General features: G+C 37.0%; 1 protein-coding gene across 1 annotated transcript in view; it reads left to right on the forward strand.

Moving 5' to 3' along the window:
• LOC103603825 (inositol 1,4,5-trisphosphate receptor type 2) overlaps positions 1-26,070 on the forward strand; it is a gene marked incomplete at both ends in the record, with an annotated part of 166,825 nt that extends 140,755 nt beyond the window's left edge. The window contains 3 exons of the mRNA XM_008588413.1: positions 18,557-18,664; positions 23,218-23,410; positions 25,945-26,070. Coding sequence (XP_008586635.1) covers positions 18,557-18,664; positions 23,218-23,410; positions 25,945-26,070 — 427 coding nt within the window. The remainder of the gene's footprint in view (positions 1-18,556; positions 18,665-23,217; positions 23,411-25,944) is intronic.
• Positions 26,071-26,705: the final 635 nt, after the last annotated feature.

Below are 26,705 nucleotides of genomic sequence, written 5' to 3' on the forward strand. Positions count from 1 at the left end.
GGGGCTACCTTTTAGATGAGTCTTACGGATTGATAAGATTTAGATAATCAGAGAGAAGAGGAGAAGGCATTTCTATTACAAGAAAAGTATGTGCAGAGGTTGGGGCAATATTCGGGCAATATTCGCCATGCAATGTATGTAAGTTCGGTTCTCCGGGACCTCACATCAAGGACAGAGGTAGCAACATGGTGCAGCTGTGGGAGGGAGCATTGGAGGGCATGTCTCGCCAAATTCTGGAGGACTTTAAGTACCAAATAATAATTCTGTGGAAATATTTATTGAAATATGACATAGAATACTGTTTCTTAGAGTACTTGGCTCTTACTTATGTTACCATAAAATTAATGAGACTTTAATGATTTTGTAAAATGCCAGACACAATAATGCAAAGACAAATGGCACAGAAGTCAGTTTTAGAAAATATCCACCCATTCAAAAGCATCATTACAAGTCTTAAAAAGACCTTTTAATGATTGTACTTTCATTCATGTACTAATTTATTCCATGACATTATTGAGCAAGTATTTAGAGATAAATCCATTGTAGATGACCCATGAGAAAATACAATTAGTAAACACACAAGCCAATATAAACATTTATGTCAAAGCACTAAGTAATATTCTGGATATATATGTTTATGTGTGTGCATATATGGCCTATAAAGTTTATTGATTAACTTGTTTTTCAAGTTCAGATATAAATGAAGGAAGTTTACTCTATAGCTGACACGTTATCCTGACACACTGTAGAAGTGTGAGATGGGATGGAGGCAGGACAGAAGGATCTCATTTATAGATCCAGTGCTAGAATACTAAAGTGATGTATGAAAATAGTTTTTTTCTGATGTAATAGCTAAGAGAATCATGTAGGTTTGTTAGTCTTACTAGTTATGTGATGAAATTGCTCAACCTTTGTGTTTTTTGGCTGTTGGCACATTTTGAGTTTCAGAATTACTTTCAGGGGTATGGAAAAGTGACAGGCCGTTGTGACAAAATAATGTTGGAAGACAAACTGTTGAACTAAAAAAAGGTCAGGCCTCTAAAAGGGAAATAGTTATCCTCGGCCAGACCAAAAAAGTCCCCTTCTATGTCACAACTAAGTGATTATCTGAAATTATATCGTAGGGGAAAATTCTGGCAAGTCCCTTGTCAGGATTTACGTTATCAATGAAATAAGATCAATTTCCGGGATATAAAATTGGTTGGTTCAAAAGGTATCTTCTAGAAATGTATCATTATACATATGTATGTATGTAACTTTATACATATATATTTTTGTCAGCTATATGAGAACTGAAACTATTTGCAAGTTTGTGTTACTTTATCAGAGGTTTGCAAAGTGCCACATAGTAAATATTTTAGGCTCTTCAGGCCATACTTTGTTGCAGATACTCAGCTCTGCCATTCTAGAGCAAAAACAGCCATAGATAACATGTAAACAAATGAACCTGGCTATGTTCAAATAAAACTTCATTTTGAAAATCAGGTGGCAGACCAGATTTGACCCATGAGCTGTAGTTTGCCAAATCCAGCTGCAGATGATTTTTATAATCTTCACAGTCGGAAAGTTTCCTATTTCCCACATTTGAAATACCCTTGTGAGTAAGAACTGATGGAACTCATTTATTTTTAAATATTTTTCATGTTTATATTTAAAATGTTTAATTCACGTTGTATATGAGTGTAACACACACACATACACATAAACATAGAGAGCTCTGACTGGATAAAAACTCACTGGAGGTTCTTTCTTCCATTGCTGGGGTTCTATGATTTAAGTATTATACGAACAGCAGAAGCCTGATCATGAATGCAAATTGACTAACTGATTGACAGGCCAGGCATATGTTCATTAATTAGACTGGGAATATGAATAAACTAAGAATGAACCAGGAGTGTGAATGAATCAAGTAGACTAGAAGCAGAGGAAGGGATGTGATGGCAGAAGTCGCTGGAATGAGACAGATCTAGGGGTCTAAGTCAGAGGGCAAACTAAAGAGACCCAGTTGGGGGCAAAGGTAGTTTTCTGCTTACATCTGATACACAGCTTGGGAAACACTGTATATTAACATCGAGGTCTAAAGCAGTGGTTCTCAAATTGTGGTATGCATCACATTCCTGGACCCCATCCCCAGAGACTCTGATGGAGAAGGTCTGGTGTAGGGCCTGCAGCTGCTTTTTACCTCATATCCTGGATATTTTTATTCAAGTTGTCCGCAGACCACAGTTTCTAAAAAAGCAACACCAATGCTCTTGTTTCTCTTCAGAACATATAAATCTTTCGCCTTTTATCTGATGGAGAAGGTCTGGTGTAGGGCCTGCAGCTGCTTTTTACCTCATATCCTGGATATTTATATTCAAGTTGTCCGCAGACCACAGTTTCTAAAAAAGCAACACCAGACTTTTGCTCTCTCAGCTTCCTTCCCTGATCGTCTGACAGCCTGATCACTTGACCCAGGTACAGCCTCCTTTCATTTCCTTCTCTTCCTTCTCCTTTTGTGCTTTCCGCCTTCTTGGTATCAGCCTGAACTGATTATTACTTGTTTTATTTGTGTTAACTCCCCCTATTTAGAAATTAAAGAAGTTAATCTCTGCTCTTTATCAACAGGAAAATATCTGTTAAAAAATAGCTTGCACCAAAACAAACAAATAAAAACCATAGCTCTCTCTTCCCTGGGCATGTACTCCATGGGTCCATAAGACAGTGTGGGAATGCGGGACCTCTTGCTGCTTTATATGCAAAGTTTCTGATGACCAAACAAGAAGAGACGGTCAGAATAGCTAGGGCACAAAAAGGGAGAGGGCCAGAGATGAGGCTGAGGAGGTAGGCAGAGTCAGATCAGGAGGGCATGGAGGTCTTCCTGGGAACAATGGGAAACCATGGCCACTGCCCTTTCCTAAGTCCAAACACCACTTCATCTCTAGCTGACTTAATGACTGGGAATGGCTTAAGGAGAGTGAACATGGTGTCAGAGTCTTGGACAGTTCTTAGTTATAAAACTGGTTGGTGAGCAGATGGTGCTACATTTCACAAGACTGGAGACAGAGAAGGCTTGGAGGAAGAATGGAGAGAGAAGCTTGGTTCTAGGCCTTTGACATTTAAATAACTTAAGAGACATGGGGCTGGATGTATACAACAGGAAGCTGACTGTGTGTACTTGATTCTCAGGAAGGAGAGCTAGGCTTGGAACATAGATGTACAGAGACATAAATATTTAGATGCTATTTGAAATTGTGGGTGTCAGTGAGATTTCCCAGGAAAGGCAACTGGAATGAGAGAAGTAAAATATGAAGGATAGAACCCCAAGTAATGTTAGACTTTAAAGGAAAGAGGGGGGAAGAGGTACCTGCAGAAATGGGTTGATAATGAGAGATCCGAGGGAATGGCATATAAAAACAAGGGAGAGAGACTCACACGTGGCCCTAAAGAACTCAATAAACAAGGTGCAGCTGTGAACCCACCTCCTGGATTTGGCACTTAGCAGATCACCAGCAATCTTTCAAGAGCAATCCATGTTGAGTGGTGGGGGCCCACCCTGGACAGCAGTGGATAGAGGAGGCTGCGGGATCGCTATCTGAAAAGCAGATGCACTCTAACACGCATGTTAGCCAGAGAGCAGCGATGCAAAGCAGCTCACCTGAAGTGTCCTTTTCTGATCCCTATCCCAAGCAGAATGATTGCTCTTCAGAAGAAGTGCATGGGGTTTTATTTAAAATGTCCAAGATCTCCTAAGCTACCTCCTGTGCTTTCCGCTCAGCACAGAGGCATTACCTAAAAGCAGCATCAGTAAAGGGCTAATTGGAAATACTCACGGGATCCGGTTTGCAAAAGCAGATTTTTATCTGCCAGACTAGGGATTTGTTTTAGCTCTTATTGTAGCCACTCTGCGTGGTGCTGTACGGTTCTCATCTGGTGAGGCATGCCATGGGATCCCAGCCACGGTGCTAATTAAATGTCAGCAGGGCTGGGAGCTGCAGCGAGGCCTTCACGCTCAGATTGCTGAGACAAAAGCAGCAAGGAAAGGCATAGCAACCTTCCTGAGGCTCATTAGGGTGGGGACGTGCTCGAATTCAGACAGCTGCAGTGTTCAGATCCTGAGCGGATGCTGCAAGAGGGCCCCACAAATGAGCTCCAAAAGGAATAAACAAGCACATGAAACAGTTTCTTTGGGCAAGTTTTCCTTGAAATTTTTCCCCTCCATCACCCACTATTTTATAGACTGTATCACTCATTCTAGAAGTGCCTCATATTTAACTTGTTTTTATAGTTGGTCACTCTCACACGTTTGACACAAACTATGGGAGAAATCTGCCAAAGTAATAATTTAAACGCAAATATGGAGAAAATACCAAAGCTATGGAGAAAATACCAAAGCTATGGGTGCAGGTGGTGACAGGCATCCAGGCCCTTGCTGGCTTCTCCTGGGGGCCCTGACATTCTCTTCTCTTGTGTGTTGCCATCCGAGTGTACTATGGTGCAGGGAAACTCAGTGGTGCAGGTGGTGACAGGCATCCAGGCCCTTGCTGGCTTCTCCTGGGGGCCCTGACATTCTCCTCTCTTGTGTGTTGCCATCCGAGTGTACTATGGTGCAGGGAAACTCAGACTGGAAATCATCTGCCGCTCCCTAGAATTACAGTTATCAAGCCAGAATCGGGCCTTTACCTGGGCCCTTCTGATTTCCCTCACCCTGTCCCTCTGAGCAGCTCTCAGAGCTGCCCTCTCCTCCCCTCCCTTCCTCCAGCCTCCATCAGCATTTCTTGCCTGGATGACTACAGCACCTCCTGTCTCTTTGTCCCCAGTTAAGTCCCTTCTCAATCCACTCTCCACAGGGAACCCAAAGTGATTATTCTAAAATGCCAACTGATCCTGTCTGTCTCTTCACTAAACATTTCAATAGCTTCCAGTAAAACAGGATGCTCACTAGCATGGCCTAGGACACCCTGTATGACCATACTCCTGGTTAGTCTTATTTTTTCTATTACTTTTGTTCATATTTATCAAGTACTTACTTGGCATCAGGTGCTGTGTCTCATCTAAACATCACAATAACTCTCCGATGTAAATATATATATATATATATATTTTTTTTTTTTTCCTTTTTTTGTCTTTTTTCGTGTCCGGCAACGGATCGCAACCCTCAGTGTCGCGCCCGTACTGGACCGGGACCGGCAACGGGATCGCGGGAGTGCCGCCGCGCTCCCAAGCGGCGCACTGTAGCAGTGCGCCACCGGGCCGGCCCCACCGATGTAAATATTAACAAACTACTTCTAGTTACCCTCACTTGCAGAAGACAGTGAAGGTTAGAGAAGCTAAGTGATCTGCCATGGTCGTTCAGGTAACGTGTGGATAGAAGGGATTTGAGCCCAGGTCTGTCCAGAGCCCATGATGCTAACCACTGTACAGTCTTACACTCCAGCCATCTCTGTTGTCATTCCTCTCCTTGCACTGGATGTTCCAGAATCTGCCCACGTCCTTCACCGTCACCTGGTCCAAACCACCGCCATCACCTGGGCTATTGCAATTGGCTCCTACCTATTCTCCCTGCTTCAACTCACCCATGCATCCTTCCTGTCTTCTCTAACACAGTAGCCACAGTGAATCCTTAAAAATGTAATGCAGTTATGTCACTTCTTTTCTCAACACCTTCCAATACTTCCAATTTCTCAGCAAAAGCCAAATCTTGCGCTGGCTTGATGCATCCTTCCTGTCTTCTCTAACACAGTAGCCACAGTGAATCCTTAAAAATGTAATGCAGGTATGTCACTTCTTTTCTCAACACCTTCCAATACTTCCAATTTCTCAGCAAAAGCCAAATCTTGCGCTGGCCTTTTAAAGTCTCCTAATGTGATCTGGCCCATCAGCCCTCTCTACCCAACCCTCTAGCCACTTTTCTCCTCCCTTGCTCTGTTCAGGCCACACTCCTCTCATGGTTGTGCTTTGAAGCCAAGATTCATAATCCTGCTCTGTGTCTTTGAACTTGCTGTTTGCTCTGCCTTTTAAGTTTCTGTTAAAATGGTCTCTCTTTGATTTAGAGTGGCAACCTCTGTCCCCCTGGTGCTCATTACTTCCATCCTCTGCTTTGTTTTGTCCTTGGCTTTTTCATATTTTGGTAGACTATATATTTATGTCTACCCCATCAACAAATAGAAAGTCAGCTCCTTGAGGGCAGGAGCTTTTGTCTGCTTTGTTCATGATTATTACCCAAATGCCTAGAGTATTACTTGGCACATGCCAGAGCTTCATTAAATATTTTAGAAAGAACATACAAAGCTCATGACAGCTTAAGTTATAAGGAGAATTTTTTCTGACATTGGTTGGTAGAAGCGGGTCTTTATGTTGTGTTAATATTGCATGTGAGGTGCTTTATGGATCCGACATATTAATAATATTGTTTCATTTATGGATAATTCATGACCTCATTATATAATACTAAAGAAACTTGAAATATAGGCAGTAACTTTGTCCATAGTCCCTATATGTTTATGTTCGATACCTATATCCTTAAATGTCTTTTTTTCCAGTGAGCTGTATGTTGTTCAAGAAGGGGGGTAGGTTTTTCTAAACGAGTTTGTCTTTAAATTTTCTCTTTCCTTCCTTCCTTTCTTTTCTTGGCACGCCCTCCCTTTGTCTTTTCACTTGCAACCTGGGTCATTTAACTTCTGAATGACTAGATAACATTTAAAAGGGTGTTGGATGTCACAGAATAAACAAGTAACAAAATGAGTCTGTTCAAAATTCTGTCTTTTCAGTTTGATTCGGCTGATCTGAAACCTTACTTAGAGCTGAAATTCACCTTGCCACCTCATTTCCTCCTTTATTAGGTTTGCCTTTGAAATGCAGAAGTTCATTTGAGCAGTAATTCTCTCTCTTTCAAGAACCACTCTATCTAACAAAAGCTGACCTTTTTTCAGCAGCTGTTGATTAGACAGTTAAACACAGAGACAGCAGTAGCTAGCATGATATGTCTCAGTCTGATGTAACTCAGAAACAGAAGGCTGAGGAAACCTGAAGTTGAAGTGCTTTCAAGCAACTGAGCTTAAGTTCCTGAAAATGATCTCACAGTGCTTCTTCTCAGCTTCTCATATTCACCCCCAATTTTACATCTGGCTAATTTGCACACTTCAGATTGGATTCCTGAGCACACTGGCAATGTGAGAACTGTTGTGGAACTCATTATGATTTCAAGCCTTTAATTAACCTGCTTAAAGTGGCTTTGTCAAGACTATGAGCAACAGAAAAGCAGTCGACTCACTCTTAGAACAGGGATATATATCATAAGATTAGAATAGTAATACTGTGTTCTTCACCAAGCCTCATTGGTTCAGAAACTTAAGGAGCATCAGGAGCACAAATCCTCCAGTCATTCTCTTTGATATATTATTGTAGGTATTATTGTTATTTCACAGCTAGTTAATTAATCATCAACAGGTCAAGTGACTTGAACGTGTTGCCATGAAAGGTCAGTGGCAGAACCAGAAATAGTCCCTCACTATAGATAGTAGCCCACTCACTCTAGCAATTACTTTGAGCGCAGCAGTGCTCTAAGTTTTCCCAGTCAACCACAACAACTATTTTAATATGGTCAAAGGCTTAAAGAAGGTGATTTTCAAGCACCTCTTGGTGCTTGCCTTGAAAAAAAAAGAAAAGAATCATTAGAAACAGTGAAAGAATCAGAATGCTTTTGAAGAAATAAGCAATGCTGTCATTCCTATTTGCTTTACTACTATAAGTAAATGACTAATTAGTTTATTTCAGAAATAGGAATTAAAACATTTTCATATTTACATATAGTGGCAATTCATCATTTTCTAAAAATCAATCGCTTTTGGAAATTAAACACATGTACCATTAAAAATTGAACTCACAAGCAAACAAAAATATTCTATGCCATCCATCCATCCATCCAATAAATATTCTTTAAGCAACTGTTCTAGATGCTTGGAATACAAAACCAAACGCCTGTCCTTCTGGGACTTATACTCTAGGTGAAGCAGGCACACTAAAATTGCAGAATACTGTACATTCGTGTATTGTGACCTTGAGTTAGCATGGAGAAAGATCCTTGTGATCTGCTAGTATCTCCCAGACCACATTTGAAAAATCATGCAGGGGGCCCGCCCGGTGGCGCACTGCTACGGTGCGCCGCTTGGGAAGCGCGGCGGCGCTCCCGCCGAGGGTTCGGATCCCACATCTAGACCGGCCGCTCACTGGCTGAGCGAGGAGCGGGGGCAACACCGAGGGTTGTGATCCATTGCTGGTCATGAAAAAAAGACAAAAAAAAAAAAAATCATGCAGGATGGGACATGGATGAGAAATATCCAGCAAATTTATTTCTGGTTGCTTGCAGAAGGAACTCAAGTAATTCTGTCCTCTCATCTTTGGATCTGAAGAAAATACATTACTTCCTGTGTGGGAATGGTGAGACCCAGACATTTCAGACTTGTCTTTAGTGATATCAAAAAGAAATGAGGTCGAAGAAATGTCTTTCATCAATTCTTCAGAATAAAAACAAAAACTCCAAGTGTACATTATTTTGAGGTTTCCCAGCGATCACTTGCTACCTTCTTTTTCTTATTAGTGTTTACATGTGTTTTGGACATCTCCACTTAATGTAGAATTAGCTTCTTCACCCTGAAATTTTTTAACTCTTTTGCATAGAACACTACAATAATGATTAATTTAGAATACCTTGTGAAATACTGACTTTAGATAAGATGACCTACACACATAGTATTTATTTTCATGTAATTTTAGTCATTCAAAAAATGCCAATGTATATTTTTACATTGATATCTGAAGCAATTAAACATTATACTTCATTAAATTTTGAATAAAACATATAAAATGGTATTTTCCATTAAAATGATAAATTATTTATAAAATCCTAAGTAAGTAGATCCTGAAGTACTGAAGGAGAAGGTACAACTTGAAAAATGGAACCAAGGAATAAATTTGTCTTAAATAATTGTAAGAGAAAAGCTTTATTTTCAAAGATAATTTTGTTTATCTACTCTTTTCATGGATATAGACTTATAAACCAATATATTTATTATATATATCATATATAGACCTCCTTATAAACTAATTTTTGCTTTAATGGGATTAAAGTAATTTTTACCATTTTAGTATAGGAATTTTTTAAAAGAGCAGAGCAAGTTTAGAAATTAGAAGCTATGAGTGAGAAATAACCAGTTTTTAACTAACAATAATTTATTTTATATTCTCACATGGCTAGAAGGGAGGAGCTCAAATGTTCTCATCACAAAGAACAATAAATTTTTGCAGTGATGAATTTGCTAACCATCCTGATTTGATCATTACACATTGTATACATGTATTAAAATATAACTTTGTACCCCATAAATATGTACAATCAGTATGTTTCAATTAAAAAATAAATTCATAAAATAATAAAATCAAATCAAATTTTAGCAAACAAAAAAAATTAGAATACATTTTATACGTCTAATCCCAAGTACAATTTTTTTTTGAAAAATGTGTTCAGTAAATTTACTATTATTAAGAGTATTTAAATGTTTTCCTTTTTCTTTGTATTTTTTAAAGGAAAAAACTCCTTTAAAAACACTTGATTCTTTTATGTTTAATTTTACTTCTGAAAAACTGATCGATTTTTAACAGGAATCCAAATCGTTCCTGGTGACAGTATCTACTCTGTATGAGGACAGTGGTTCAGAAATGTTGGCAGGATTAAAATCACTTGGAGGGCCTGTTAAAACAGATTGTTAGTTTCCACCCCTCAGAGCTTCTGATTCAGAAGGTCGAAGGTGGGGCCTGAGAATTTGCATTTCTAACACGCTCCCAGGTGATGCTCATGCAGCTGGCCGTGGAACCACATTATGAGAACCATTCCATTAGGATGAGTATTAGCATTAGTAGGAAAGCTAGGTTCTTCAACACAACACTTTATAATGTTTTATGTTCAAAACCATAGTACAAAGATAGCTTACTTGCTAAAAACTGTCTTAAATCATTTTAAAATGCATTTGTTTCTTGCAGGGCATTTTTTTTCTCCTCCTCAACTTTGCCCTGCTTCAAGGGTTGAGCTATCATAAGCCATTTGTTTATTATAATCACTACAGGTCTTTTATTGATTTTACTGTAGGGAAGGGAAACCATAATGAGGAGGAGTCTAGATCATCTGCAAATCAGGAGTTGGTTGTCTTATTTTTTATTTCAGAATAATTTCTCATTTTGTACCTATCTTCCTCTTAGTTTGGCCATCATTATATTGGTAATAATTAACTGATCTCGTAGAACCATAGTGGATTTATTTTAGATACTAGATATATAAAATATAGTGTTTTTTAAACTTTTTGGGTAAAGGTGCTATAGTGTAGAATAATGCTGGCATTCTAGGGTCCCTCTTTCTATTCTGCTTAGGGGAGGGAAGGGACCAGTTCCTTACTTCCCTAGTGTGCGTGCGCATGTGCAGAGAGAAAGCTGTCTTGAGATCTCGTGCTTTCCCTTGGGTCTGTGGTTCTTTGGTCTGCTGGGCCACAAATATTCCACAGCTGTCTTTAAAGGTGCTCAGGAGTCTGTGCTGTCTCTTTTCCAGGTTTTCCACACTTTCCTCTTGGCCATACTTTCTCTGGGGCTTTCTCTTTGGATTCTCAAGAACCTATTTTGAATTCCAGGAAAAGAGACATTGTTTTTTTTCTCTTTCCATTTCTGTTACAACCCCAAATCTGCTCAAGACAATGTGGACGACTGTGTTTGACTAGGGAACAAGGATGTCTGGGAAAGGAAAAAAGGGCAAGAATGAACTTTTAAAGAAAGACTGAGATTTGTTACTTTTTCCAACTAATCCATTTCATTTTGCTGTTTGGTGGGAAATCAGTGCTTTTGTCTACTTCCCATAGCCCGTCTCTAACAATCCTACATTTTCCCTCCCACCTCTACTCTAACGTTCCCACCCCTCTCCTTTGAGAAACTCTACCATTTACCCCCTGAGAAAAGAGTTCTTGCTTACTGCTCTTCACGTGTCTTGTGCTCTGTTTAGCCTCAGACCTGTGCTGGTTTTGAATGGGGGTTTCCTGCTGCCTAGATTCTGCTGACAGAAGTGGAGAGAATGTGCTGTTCTCTACTGACGCTCATTTCCTTCTAAGTGTCCACATGCAAACACCCCCGCCACAATGAATATTTTCTTGCTGACAGCACACAGTTCAGTCACATGTGAGAAAGCCTTTTCATCTTCTCACCGTGACTTTGACCTTACTTCTAACAGAATAATAATTTTGGCATCAATATTCTGGAAGAACAGTTATTTCTTCTTCGGGCTGTGTACTTTATAAAGGACCTCACAGCGCTGAGAGTAGCTCTGGACAGATGGCACCATTCACAAGAGGATCCTCTGTAATCCCCAAATTTCTTTTCTAATAGAAAGGCAAGGAATGGTTAAGAGAATTTTAGTTTATCTTGCCACAGTTAAGAGAGAGATCCTTTAGGGTTTGTGTTTGTATTAGCTTCCTAGAGCTGCCATAACAAATTACTACAAATCTAGTAGCTCAAAACAGCAGACATTTACTGTCTCACTGTTCTGGAGGCTAGAAGTTCTACATGGAGGTATCAGCAGGGCCACATTCTCTCTGAAGGTTTTAGAGGATGATCCTTGTTTGCCTCTTCCCAGTTTTTGGTGATTGCTGGAAATTCTCAGCCTCCCCTGGCTTTCATCAGTCCAGTCTCTCCTCTGTCATTAAATGACATTCTCCCTGTGTGTCTGTCTGTGCCCATATTGCCCTCTTTTTATAGATATTAGTCATTGGATTCGGGCCCCCCAATCCAGTATGGCCTCATCTTAACTTAATTACATCTGCAAAGACCCTATTTCCAAATTCCTCTCTCTCTCTATGCACAACGGCCTCCTCTGTCAGCCTCCCCTTCCTCCAGTCTACCTGTAGGCATTCGATCCATTCTTTAAAACTTTTATCAGATGCACTTCTTATACGATTCCTTTCCTACTGCCCCCAAATAGAATGTGATTCCTTGTAATCCTGCCCATATTTTCTCCTGTACTAATCACATTTCTGTAATTGTTATAATTTCGCCAACTAGAAAGTAGTTTGCTTAAAAGAAAATAAGTCTCGCTTACCTCTACATCCACAGCGGCTAGAACTGTGCCTTGCACATAGCAGGATCAAAAATCAGAAAAAAAACAGACATTTTGAAAAGAGGACTTTTGTATTTTATACACGCTAGAATGGATAAAACCTCGGTTTATACCCACTTCTGCTGATTTCTCTCTGCTTCAAACAGGAAGCGTGTTTGGTATGAAAGCATTGTACAATTATTAACCTAAACACATAAGGCAATTATTCTGACTTCAGTCTCCAGCTCGCTTTGTGATCTTGGGAAAGCCAATGGCTGTCACAGTTTAACCGATTAATAAAAATAGAACTCACATGGAATAATCCACAGATGAGAAGTACCAAGGACTAATTATTTTTAAATATCATTTGAGTATAATTTCTTGATTATTTTTACTCCATCCTTAATTAAACTGAAATGAACATTAAAATCCTTATGATAAGAAGATAAATGAAATGAAAGGGTGAAATGGTTTAAAGAAAGATGCCACTAAAGATGAAAAGTCCAAGTCTGTCTTTATCTTCCAATCTTGGGTTAAAAAAAAATGCATGGTGTTTCTCAAACACCCAGATGCAGTTACATGCATTTATATAGAAGGTTTGAACTTGTGTGCATGTCTGTATTTTATGAATATATACATATAGATGTTTTTGTTCCTATTTCATGTTGCATCTGTATTTAACTAAATCACAAATGTGTCATGATTGCTAATGAGGTACATGCTTTTCCTCCCCCCCCCCAACACATAATGAAAGAATCCCTATCCTTTCTTGTCAGTCTTTCCCTGTGGGAGATATGCCTTTATTCTTTCATCAGGCTGACTATCTACCAATGCTATTGATCCCTTTCCCACTAATATATATGCATATGTCTGCCCATGTATTACATTGCATTTTGTTGTAAAACTTTAATATTATCATAGATGATAATAGGCCTAGTTTTGCTATTTGTAATAATGATCTAATAAGTGTTCATTTTTGGCAAAATTGATTTGGCACCACATACTAGGTAGGCATGCCAAGTGTAGACACCATTTCCACATCACTTATAAAACAATGGCTACATTTTGGCTAATAAAGATAGTTGTAGATTACAAGTTTTTCTAGGACACAGAGGTTTCCCACTTAGGACATTACTCCCTTTTAACATTCAGTGCTGTTGCACAGGTTCAGACCCTCATTAGACTGCTGGTTGGTTTTCCAGACCATGTTGTATAGTGACATCAGCTAATTTCAAGTACCATCAAGAGAGTCTCTGTCAGTAGTATAGTTGGATATTGTAAGACGGCCGTCCTTAAAGATCTTCATTAACTGTTTTTCGTTCCTTAATTAGGATATAAATTTAAATTTCTTACTGTGACAACTCTCCATAGATTTGCCATACTTGTCCAGAAACTTAGCAAGTGTTTTTTACCGTCGGTTTCCAAAGCACATGATAGTAAATGGTATTATTGCTTTTTTTATGCTGGGCTTGGTTTTGCTGTTGTTGTTTGTTTATTTATTTGTCTTTTGTGTATGTCATATAAAAGGGTACATGGCAGGGTATAGTAGACAAAATGTAGCTAAAGTTAAAAAGTCCATCACTAAGACAACTGAATGTCTTTGGTTGGCAGTGTTGTCATTCTATTGAATATTTTTAATATTTTTAATAAGATTACATATAGGGAGGACTAAATCTTTTAAAAACTATTGGGCATATACTAATCGATCTCTGAGAAGTTGTATTGTGCTTTTAGTAACTGTAAATTTGTGTCAAGAAAACTGTATAGTGACACCAATCAGTCATTTTCACCCAGTTCAATATCATTGAGATATTCCTTAATTCTCTTGCATTTTGTCTGTGCCATAAGGATACCTTACTTTATCATTTAGGGTTCCAACCAACATTACCGAGTATGCAGTCCCTTCCTCCAAATAGCCTACAATCTCTCAGAAGTACATATGAGTGCATCAATGTTTATGAAACAAGAAAAATATTTAAATATTTTATTTTTGCAAACACTGAGAATTGTATCATTATCTGATTTCAAATCCAATTTCTTTATTCTTCCTCTTTTATAGAGGAAGAAACAGAAAGATAGTGCATTGAGACTTGAGTCCCGGCTCACTTAAATGAGTGAGTGTATGCTATTTTTTCATTGATTCAACAAATAATTATTATGTCTATTTTATGTACCAAGTTTTGTTTTTTTTGGCTCTGAGAATACAGATGAGTAAGACCAGGCCATTTTCCTTGAGGATGTCACGTAGAAAAATAATAGTTACTAACATACAATATGAGAAATTTCATTATATAAGTATGTGCAGTGATCCATATTATATAGGCACTGTCTGAACACAGAACAGGGAAGAGCAAACAAGACTGTTTAGTCAGGAAAGGCTCTCAGTTACCAAGAATATAAAATTCCCACGTAGAAAAAATGGTACAATTTGCTCTCTTTTTTTAATTACATATTTTAACATTTCTAGAATATAATAGATTATTTGTGTAATCATGAATGAAAGTACTATTTTAACACTTTGAGCATGTGAAGGGAGGCCTAGGCATTTTTTTAAGTGCCTCTTATCTGTAATAAATCAAAACAAGTGTAGAATCATCTCATTAAGACTATGGGGAGAAGAGATGCCCCAAGCAAGGTATACTAAATGAAAATAATTTGTATAGGTTCATTTACTATTATATCACATAAAATAATATTATTGGTATCTTAAAATAATTATAGTAATTTTTGACATTATTAAGTGACTAAGTAAAAGCTTTTTAATAAAATTATGAGAAATTATTCAAATTACTGTCTCACTTTGGGAAGCTATCAATTATTTAAGATTTAAAGAGTTCTGATATTTAAATTCAATTTATTAACCAAATATATATTGAGTACCTACTATATGTCAGACACTGTTCTAAATCTTGGAAATATAGTAGTGAAAAAAAACAAATGAAAATCTATGTCCTATAGGAATATATGCTTTCTTTCTTATAGAGAGAGATAGTTCATAGATATCCACAGTGAGAACACGGCTTTAACTCTAAGTGAGATGGCAGCTCTTAGAGGATTTTGAGCAGGAAAGAGACAGGATCTGACTGAAAGGATCTTTCTGGCTCCTGTGTTAAGGCTAAACTCTGGAGGGCCAAGGTGGAACAGGGAGACCAGTTAAAAAGCTATTTCAATATAGTGTGGATAACACCAAGGTCCAGGATGCAATCCCTGTACTGGCTAGCTGCCAAAAAAAAAAAAAAACCCAAAAAAGCTTTTGCAGTATTACAGGTGAGAGAAGATGGTGGCTTAGTTCACGGTACTGGAGAAGGTATGAGAAGCAATTAGATGATAGACATTTGGACACACCTAAAAGCTGGTCATTGCTAATCCCTGAGCCTGCACTCTGTCAGTAAGCTCCATTACAAGTATCCTACTGAATAGCCATTCCTAACTAGCACTTTCTTCTAGCACCTCAAGTCCAACACTTTTTAAAAACCACATTTGAAGCTACAATTCATTGATTCTGCCACCTTTTCATTGTCCCTCCAGGCTTCAATTTCCTTCCTCATTTAGCTTAGATTCCATGGTCCCATTTAAATTCTTTGCATAGACCCTTAATTTCTATGTATCTATTTTTTGTGTATTGCTGATGTCATCCGGCAAAACCAAGAGTTTCATCAATTACCACTCTCTGCCTACTCTATGCCTGCACCCAGACAGCTGAACATTGCTGGAGAAAATCCCCCAAACATGCTTACTGCTCTCACTTTGACCATAACATAAAGGACACCCTTAGAACTTCCTGGCAATCCTACTGTATCTCCCAAGTTTGTTCACTTTCTCTGGCAGGCTGTTTCTCATCCTCAAATTGCCAGCACCTCCTCTCTCATCCTCATTATCAGCTTCCTACTTCACTGAAAAAATAATAGCAAGCAGAAAAGAGCTTCTCTGTGTTCCCACCATCCCAACTGCCCACACTCCTGAATCTGTTCTCTGCTGTCATTAAGGGTGAATTTATTTCTACCTGAGACAAACCATTCCACTTATGTACTAGATCATTCCACTCTCACCTGGTCAAGACATTGCTCTAGCAAGTGCTCCCTTTCTCTCAAACTCCCCTCTGTTTTTTTCCTTTACCCCTTCTCCCTTACAGCAATAGGACTATTGCTTATTATTATTGTTATTATTACTTAAACTCATTATAATTAGGCTTAGGTGTTCACCTCTCCCAGAAAGTGCTGCTGTCAAGCTTATCAGTGATTTCCAACTTGCTAAATCAATGATCTTTTTCAGTCCTCACTTGATTTGACTTATCAACAGCATTCAATGCAGATGATCACTCCCTCCACCTTGAAATTCTTTCTTGCCTTGGCTGCCGCAACACCTGACTGTACTGGTTTTGTTCCTACCTTGCTTAACCAACTTTCTCAGTTGTCTTTGCTGATGTCTCTCATCTTCCTAACCTCTATTGGAATTCCATAGCACTCTTTGTGCAAACTCACTTTTAGATGCTCTCATTAAGGTTTAAGATTTTAAGTATCAGTTGTATTCTGATGACCCACAAATGTATAGCTCCAGCCCTGACATCTGCCCAGACTTCTGACAAGCATGTCCAACAGCCTACCATCGTCTCCTTTTGGATGGCATCTAAAGCTTCATGTGTCCAAAAGTCAAAGTTCTGATTTTCTCCCCTAAATGTGCTCTTTTTGAATTTTTCCTTAATAAATGGCATTACTAAACTCTTAGATCAATAATTTTATTTGTTGTTGTTGTTCTTTGTTTTATTTTCTGGCTGGCTGGTTAAGGGGATCCAAACCCTTGATCTTCGTACCTTGGTGTTATCAGCACCGTGCTCTAATCTACTGAGCTAACCCACTAGCCCTCAGATCAATGATTTTGAAGTCATCCTTAATTCTTCTTTTTCTCTCATGCCCTAGATCCAATCTGTAAACAAACCAGACCAGTTTTACCTTCAAGAACTGACCACTTCTTAAAACATATGCTAGCATGCTACTGTGCCTGGACTATTATAATAATTTTATCCTTTGAAACTTACTTTGATTTTTAGGAACATCTCCAAGTCATAATAAGTTTCATGACTATGGTTTGTAATAAAAATCTGTCTGACTCACATTTAGTCAAAAGTAAAATGTGAATATAAAATAGGAAATGGTTTCCTTGAGTGATTTATAAATGACCATGAAAGCCAATTCTAAAATAATAGTTACAAAAATGATTTGCTCTAGAGCAACATTAGTAGAATGAATGTTTAACTTACCAAACTGTCACTTACAAGGATAACATTCATTCGGTTTTATAGCTTCTGGATTGTTTAAATTTTATCTCCATTCTTTGTAATCATAACTTGTATTAAAATCTCATGAATAACAGGAAGACTTATTGCTCTGTAATGTTGATAAAATGCTGGCTCTGGAGCCATGCGGCCTGAGTTCACTACTGGCTCTACCATTTTCTAGGTATGTTGCCACAGACAAGTCCCTTACACACTCTGTGCCTCAGTTTCCTCACCTGTAAAATGGTGATAATAAGAGTGCCTACTCAGGATTTCTTAGTAGGATCAAATAAGATCATATGCTTAAAGTGCTGATTATAGTGCCTGGCGTAGAGTAAGAAGCAGGCACTGTTCTAGGAGTGAAAAAACTATGTGGCAGGGTCTGTGTTACTGGAAGCTGGTGGGGAACTTGAGGCATAAACAGAACATTTGAAAGTTTAAAGACATTGTAAGGTTTCAGGAATTGTTTAAGAAAATCATAAAACAGACATCTGAGGGCATTGTGTGAATTCACCTCATTTCATGAAGTGAAAGAACTGGCCAACAGATGCCATAGACATTCAAATGAGAGAGAAACATCACTTTTACCAACAGCAGTTTAAAATAATTTATGGTGAAATTTTTGTTTTTTAAATATTCAGTTTCAATTACAATAAAACTGACATCTACACCCATAAACCACCAATTTTCACATACTAAGATGCAGAAGCATAAGACTCTTGTACAAACTACTTATGAAGAGCTTTGATCAGATGCTGTAAGAGAAAACCCTTCTGAAATACAGATACCTATATATGTGTATATAAGAAGTTATCATTTATATTGTTTTCACTACCCACTGATCTAGTGCACTGTTAATCAAGTTGCTTTATATGTACATGTAGTTTAAATGTATTATAGGAAGTATCAGTTATGTATCACTGAGGGCATTTCTTCTTCCAGACACAATCATACATTTCTTGAAGATATAAATCAAATCAACAAATATTAAGAGCTGATTCTGGTGATTTCATTATTTATGCCTTTCAAATGTCAACATGCTTTCCTGAAATTTAACTAATTGCCATTAACCCTACAACTGTGAAGCTATGTTACAAGTAGACAAAGTAATCTCAAAGCTTGACCCCAGGAAAGGGGAAAGAAAAAGACCTATAACTTTTATCTTTTTCCTCCTCTAGTTGGCCCGGCACAATAAACTTTTACAGCAGATGCTCAAACCAGGTCTGGATCCAGATGAGGGGGATGAAGCCTTGAAGTGTTACGCTAACCACACTGCACAGATTGAGGTAACCATCGACTGTTTCCTGAAAGGGGTCAACTGTGACAAGATATGTCTACTTTCTATTTTAGACCATTCTCATAATTATTTCCTAGAACAAAGAAAGAGAATTGAGCGATTTAAAGTAAAAAGTATATACTAAAAGATAAGTGAGGAGTGATCTATGAGAAATTGAGGTGTACATCTTTCTAAGTTGTCTTTTCTTTTTTTCTTCTACCAGAACTATATGTAATTAATAGCGTTATTAACTATATGTATCGATAGTTGTTTTTTGTTGTTTGTTTTTGTATTTTGGTCATAGAAGCAATCATTGCAGAGTAATCATGTTTTAGAGACAGGATTATTATAATAGAGGGATTCAAGAAAGGATTTCTTTTTAAAATATTTTTAAAATATTAAAATAGAGATCTCTCTGTATCTTAAGAAAATATTCGAAAGTGTAGAAAACTCAGACAGCACTAATAAGGTTTTCATACTGACAGCATAAACTCGGAATGGTTTAACAGCTTCCCTTTTTAGTATGCAGCAGTTGACTTCCCCTTCCCCATAAATGAGATATTATTCCACGGCCAGTGGCAGTTCAGGAGGTGTGGGTCAAAATGGACTTATCATTTTGTGTTGTGAGACCTGTCTGGCTGTCATTTACTAGCTATGGTATCATTTTGACACTAGTTGGCAGAGCTAATCAGGCCAAAGTGAGCAGAGTAGTTGATGCTTGTCACTCCTAATTTATATCCGTACAAGTCATCCATTTCAGCAGATATTTTTTAGTTTTCAGCCGAGTGCCTGATGGGCATCACTGCTATTCACTCTCAGGGTATTTATTTAATCACTATACCTTATTGTTTACTGTTGCCAAACCATTAGCATAATGAGCATTATTACCTTGTATCACAAAATGGGTCTCTTGCTCACATTTGTCAACATTAATAGTACCTGAGCTTCAGTGTCAGACTTGACCTTGTGGAACCCAGCAGCTGGACCAGCAGCCAAAAATATCACTCACTGCTTAGGAACTGGGAAGCTGGCAAAGTCAGGAAGTGGGAGAAATGAATACAGGTAGATCATCAAGCCACAAAGGTCCTAAACAAGTTGCCAGAAGCCAAAGTACAAAGCTAGGAGATCAGAAGAGATCAGAGAATAGCAGGTAGAACAGCAGACCAGAGACAGAGGTTTGGCTGATACCTGTGAGAAACAGGGACTGCTGTTTGAGGTTTTACTGATTCCGAGCAATGAGGTGGCTTTTAGTTGTAAATACACACCTTCAGTAAATGTTTACTGAGCCGCTTACTCTCTACTAATTCACACATATAGAAGATAATTCTGTGTAGTAAGTGTATAAACAAAGGGCCAAGGAAATGTAGAGAAAACAGTAATTAATTGTGCCTGAGGAATGTCAGGATCTATTTCACAGAGAAGGTTGCCATTAAGACTATATTAAAGATTGAGTACAAGTTTCTCTTTACTAAGGATCAGGCAGGGGATTTCAAATAGAAGAAAGTAAATGAAGAGAAGTTATGAAAGAACTCAGGAAGGAGATGACTCTTTTCATAAGATCACTCTGGTTGCTGTTCGGAGAAAGGTTTGGAACAGAGAATGGAGTAGAGAACACAGGTAGATATAAAAACAAGTGTGAGAGATGGTGGTACTGAAGATGTCTGGATGGGAGAATACATGCATGTATATATATACATGTACAGGTACAGACATGCATATACGTATATCTCTATATATTTCTGTATTTTTCTATAGAGAAATATATAGAGATATATGTATAATATATCTAATATCTCTATAATATATAGAGATAGATCGGCTGACAGGGCTCTGTTGATTTGCACATGTGAGATTAGCAAAGTGGTATGGGAAAGGATGCCCCCTGGGCTACAGGTTTGAATAAACAGACAGAAGTTGCTGTCACGTATGGGAATCCTAGGAGAGGATGATGTTTGGCAGTTAAGAGGTAGAAGATTTTGTGTTCATTCTTAGAAAAATTGAATTTGAGGTGACTTTGAGACATACAGGCGGTTGAATATAGAAGTCCGGTTTCAAAGGAGTGTGGTCTGGGCTGATGATTTCAGTTCTTCACATAGACCAATTCTCATGGTCATCCAAAACCCAGCCCATATCACCTCCTCCTTCTTCCAGGCGTTTGTTACTTTTGTCCCACTATGCTTCCACGGCAGATCGGCCATTCCGTTAGTATAATATTTATCACCGTGGAATATTGTTGGCCTCGTATATGTCACTTTTCACTACCTGAGGCAGGAACTGGTCTTGATCTTCTTTGTATTTCTAAAATTGAACATTGTGCCTAGGACATAATCACGATAATTAATATTGTGGAGAATAATAGTTTGTCTGTAACTTATGGACTTAAAGACCTTGGGAGGTAGGAAGAGTCTCAGATCTAATTTCCCATCCAAGGAAGAATTGCCCCATAATGATCTGCTTCCACTTTAAATTCTTCCTGTGATAGAGATCTCATGATTTCAGGAAGAAACTGATACAATCTTGAACTCTAGTAATAAAAATTTTTTTTTTTTAATAAAGAGTTTAGCTCACTTTTATGTTTACCTACTGTTCACGACATTAGCTCCCCTCTCAACATAATTGCTTGGCTCTAACATTTGAAGAATTGTTATGATTACTAAACTACAGGCTCTTATAGTTTGTGATTCATGTTGTTTTTTAACTTTGAATTCTCCAAAGCTCCTCACCTAAGGACTGAATAAGCAATTGTTGAATCAATCTGTTTAAAAAATTATCCATTTTTGGCTTTTTACAGTTAACGCATTCCCATTTCCTTCAATAATCCCTCCAGTTTTCCAATGCCCTTTGTAGAATGCTCCAACCAGAATCAAACATACCATTTCATAAAGAGACTGAATACCATGGGTTACAATAATCAAGACATTATTTCCTTAATGAACCCGAGATTTTTTTAACCACTTATAGAAAGATCTTTATTGAATCATAGTTTAATGTTTTCCCACTTCTTTTACACAGAGTCAATAAAGAAATGCCAGACAATTCTTTCTTCTATAAAACCAAAGTTACAAATGGTCTCCTTGTACCACCGAGAAGGAGCTTTATTCAAACATCTCATGATCAATACTGCTTGAGTGGGTGGGTGATAGGAGTACCCAAGGTATTTTCTTTTTAAATATTTGACTCTGTTGGATTAAGTAAACCTTGTTTTTCATATGGTTCATATCAAATATGTCCAATTATATTGTACAATTGATTTTGTTTTAGCCTATGTGCAGGAATTTTTATTTACCACTACTAAATTTAATTGTTTGCTTTATGACAGTATTCTAGTATGTAGTTTGAATATATAGCATATCATTTAAGAATACCGAACTGATAATTATTTCAACAATAAAAATATTTTATTCTCTTATGGGAAGTGTGGAGGTACCAGCAGTTCTATGATTGATTCAAGGGCTGAATGATGTCTTCGAACATGCAGGCCTTTTCCATCTTTCTGCTAGGTTTCTTATCATGTTGACACTGCATCACCTCATGTTTGTAAGATGGCTGCTAACGTTTCAAGCATCACACCCTTATGCTATTTTTTTGTCCTAAGAAAGAAGAAAGAGGGTACAGGCAAAAACGAACTCTTGTTTTTGTGTATCTGCTTTTTTGCTATTATTATTTTGTTCGTCTCATGTGGCTCTCTGCCTTTAACAGGAAGCAAAATCTTTCCTGGAAGCCCCTCCAAGAGATTTCACTTTAAGCCTCATTTTCCAGAACTAGATCAGTTGCCCATGACCACTCTAGTCAATAGCAGAGGGAAATAGAATTACTCTTCCAAGTTAGACTAATCCTTATTAATTCCCGAGGACTGAGCACAGCATATAAGTACGAACCTTGAAATATAGGCTGTATAACCTTTGTTGCATAATGAAGCTGTATGAAAATATGGAGCCTCTTCTTTCTTTTTTTTTTTTTTTTTTTTTTTTTTTTTGGTTGGCTAAGGTTAAAAGGGCAGAAATATCAAAAGGGAGGTTCAAAATAATGAATATATTTTTATGGGTATATGCTTAAACATGTATTGCTATGAATTAGAGAACATTTTAATGATATAAAGCACCTTTCTCTATAGAACTCAGGACACAACATTGAATAAGTCATTTGTTACCCAACCGTCCTTTTTAGGAAGAACAGACTAAGAACAAAATACATATATACTAAATGTTGTGTTTAGTGCTTCCCAGCTAATCACTTGCTCATTAAGACCATCTCAGTTCTCTGATGTAGTTCACAAAAATAAAATGAGTGTCAAAAATTTAATGCTAATGCAAAAAGAATGAAAGATTTTAGGTTTTGTTATTTATGACATAGTGTTTATGATACATTAGTCAGTTAATTTCTCTTATTTAAAGAGAAACATGCAAAGTAGGGCAAGTAAAGGACTATTTTAGATATTTCAAGGTGGCATATTTTTTCATAATTGAGTTAATAAAATATTATTAATAAACTCATGCTAAAAAACAATAGTCTAAGACCAAAGTGTCTAAAACGCTAAAAACAAGTGCAAATTAATGTTTACAGATTGTTCGACATGATAGGACTATGGAACAAATAGTTTTTCCTGTCCCCAATATATGTGAATACCTCACTCGAGAATCCAAGTGCCGTGTGTTCAATACAACTGAGAGGGATGAACAAGGAAGTAAGGTGAATGACTTTTTCCAGCAAACAGAAGATCTCTACAATGAAATGAAGTGGCAGAAGAAAATTAGGAGTAAGTACAATAAACTGTAATGGGGAGTTTTGTGCATAATAGTGCATAATGGTAGATAAGTTGGTACTTTGAGACACATGATGGCAATTCATTTAAATTTTTTAATTTCTTGCCAGTCTGATGTTACTGAAATCACTTACAGGCTTAAGAGTGTGAGCTTGGTCTACAACTGGAGCCTGCACCTGCAGCTTCATGAAAACAGAAAGCCCTGACTAATTAGGTTGTCTTTTAGGATAGATCTGATGATCCCATTAAAAAAAAAAAAAAACTATGAAATTCAAGGTTGCAGCTGTATGTTTCAACTGCTGAACAGCTGCAAGTTTGAAGTCTGTGAATAGGTCATGACTGGCTTTAACAAAATCAGTGAATAGGATGGAGAGACATCGGCCCCAGCGTGCTCTTGCTCTATTGTCTTATGATCGAGTAGCTTGTTTAATGGCTTTCTGAGAGTCATTCTTCCTTTTAACATATCTTTAACTCCCCCCCCAAATCAAACAAGCTAAACATTTTGTGATGCTTGTATTCAAACAGAGCAATGTTATAATTTTACAGTTAAAAATCAACATAATGCAGTTCCCATTACTTTACATCTCAGCTCTCAAGTCTATTTGAAAACACTAAATTTTAAAATTAAAAAATTTTTAAATTTTAGATAAACTTTAGTTTGTTTTTCCAGGTAAGGGCTATTATGAGTTTTTAACAAAAATTGATAGAGAGAAACTCCTGATTAGGTCTTTCCTGATTAGGTCTTTCCTGTCTTCTGGAGAAGTTAAGCGGTCATACATTTTCAATACTTCTATTCAACAGTGTTTTATCATTTTAGTTTTCTAGGAACTTTAGTGGATATGATTTATGAATTAGAGCAGAGCTTGAGAAACACCATGTTTGGATATAAGATTGTGGCATGCATTTTCAGGATTTCTTAGAAGAATGTTTTAAAAAATCAAGAAAGAAATTATTCTCTCTTAGCATTTTATCATATAGAGCCATATGGAATTCAGTGAAAATTTTGTGCCCAAAATATATATGAAGAATCAGTAATTTTATATGGAACATTTGGAAAACATATATTTTCTCCTGGACAAAAAAGTAAATTGAATATGAACTAGTAGTATGGGGTCTGTGTGGGGTTTTTTTAAATAAATATTTTGTCATTTATCAAAAAATAAATCTTAAAATAATTTCTAATTATTAGAAATACATAAGTTAGAAATTAGCTTATTATGAGGTTAATAAGCAGCTTACGAGATTATAGGCAGAATCTAATTCATTTGTGGATGTATAATAAGGATTTGTTATTACAGATATACATATTAACATCTTTTAATTTTATATTAATATTCAGCTTTTAAGAATGAGGACTCTCAATTCAGGAATGATGGACATGCAGAGATATATAATTTATGATCCATTAGTCAATTAAATACCATAGGTAATCATAGCCTATTTCTGTGTTGGAATGTTTCATTACAAGAGAAGGAAAACAGGAGGTATTGAACAGGTAGTGCAGTTTGTATGTCAGCAGCAGACTCTAGATTGAGGTTCACAGGACACATCTGAAAAGTTTATAATTTCTACTTGAAAATCAGTGTGTCTTTGCCCCTCACGTAACTCCATATTTTAATCCTGGTGTTAAGATATTAAAAGTTAGAGAATGGACAAGACCTGAAGGAGCCATGTGAGTGCCCATGGCAGGTTAATAAAATTGGCCCCCATTTAAACTTTTATGTGTTACATGTATCCACTCAGTTATAGGAGAGCTGGAAAGAGCTGGTTTTCAGTTAATGCAAACTGTATTCAGTAGATGCATTTATTATTTCATTTCTGATGACAAACATGGAGTTCTCTTTTTGAAAATATTCAGCTAAGTCTCTCTCACTTATTGGTGGTTCTTTTTGTAGCTTCATTTTTTTTCTGCTGTTTCAAACCCAGCAAGATCTTAGGAAGCATTAAGTTTTAAAACGTAGATAATATAAATCACTGGTTCCCAGTAAGTACTATTATGTCAGACTATTAAGTTTCAGCGTTTCAGGTAACTGCGACTGTCATTGGAATTTTTGTTAGAGATATACCTGTGCTAAGGGTTTTGGTTTTTATTTGACTTCAAGGCATGGTATGGGAAACCGATTTATCAATATTAGCAAATTGTACAGCAACACATACCATTTCATTAAAAGGGGCCCCAGGCAGCTTCTAACCTGCATTCTCTCTAATCTGCTCCGGATGTCGATTAGAAAGAGTTATGACAGAATCACCTTTTGTGACCACCTTTATCGATTGCAGAATTACTTACCTTTCCACAATAGTCGAGGTGTAAACTGGCTAAAGAATGAAAGAAGGAATTAAATAGAAAACTCCCTTATGGTACTGATTACTTTTAATAAACTTTCTAAAGTGTCATATTAAATGTTTATTTAAATACGATTTTGTAATAGTTTACAAAAATGCGCATAATAAGATATTTCAGTGAGGCTTATGTGTTGGAACCAACATTTAATTTTCTGTTCTGTCCCGTTACGCTTCTTGCTTCCTAGATAACCCTGCCCTGTTCTGGTTCTCAAGGCACATCTCTCTGTGGGGGAGCATTTCCTTCAACCTGGCTGTGTTCATCAACTTAGCTGTTGCTCTCTTCTACCCATTTGGGGATGATGGAGATGAAGGCAAGTGCTCGTCTTTCCTTAAATGATAAATATTTTAGAGTTCTAAAAGTAATGCTTGAAATTTATTTCTTACCTATTAAGAGCTTCAAAATAAAAGTAATTTAATTCTTGTTAAATAGATTTCTCTATATTCATTGGAAGTAGAGTATGATAGAGAGTAGATCAGGCAGAAAAGTGTGGTTAATAGAATTGTTATTTTTCAAAAAACTCATATGCAGAATAGATATCAGAGTTATATTACATACTGGCAAATAAAGTGATGAAAAAATTTTATTGTTTCTGTTTAGTTGTTGTGATTAGAAGAAATTTTTATACTATATCATCTCGATTATGTAAATGAGACCTTTGTGCCCAAATATTAATTGTGATTACCTTAAATAGTGACATTTATACTTACTCTCTTTTCTTCACTTCCTTTCTTGTCCAAGCTTTCTATAATGAGCACACATGTAACCTAAAAAATTTTTTTGATTCTGTAATACTATGTTAGGGATAATAAATAGAAAATTAAATATTTATAATCTCAGATTTAAAAATATACAGCATAAGACAGAATATAATAATAGGGGATAAAGGATACTGACTATGAAATTAATATTGTAAAACTAATAATATATGAGGTTTTACAAAAGCAA

The sequence above is a fragment of the Galeopterus variegatus genome, unplaced genomic scaffold (assembly GCF_000696425.1).
Source record: "Galeopterus variegatus unplaced genomic scaffold, G_variegatus-3.0.2 Scaffold4807, whole genome shotgun sequence".
NCBI classification, from domain to species: Eukaryota; Metazoa; Chordata; class Mammalia; order Dermoptera; family Cynocephalidae; genus Galeopterus; species Galeopterus variegatus.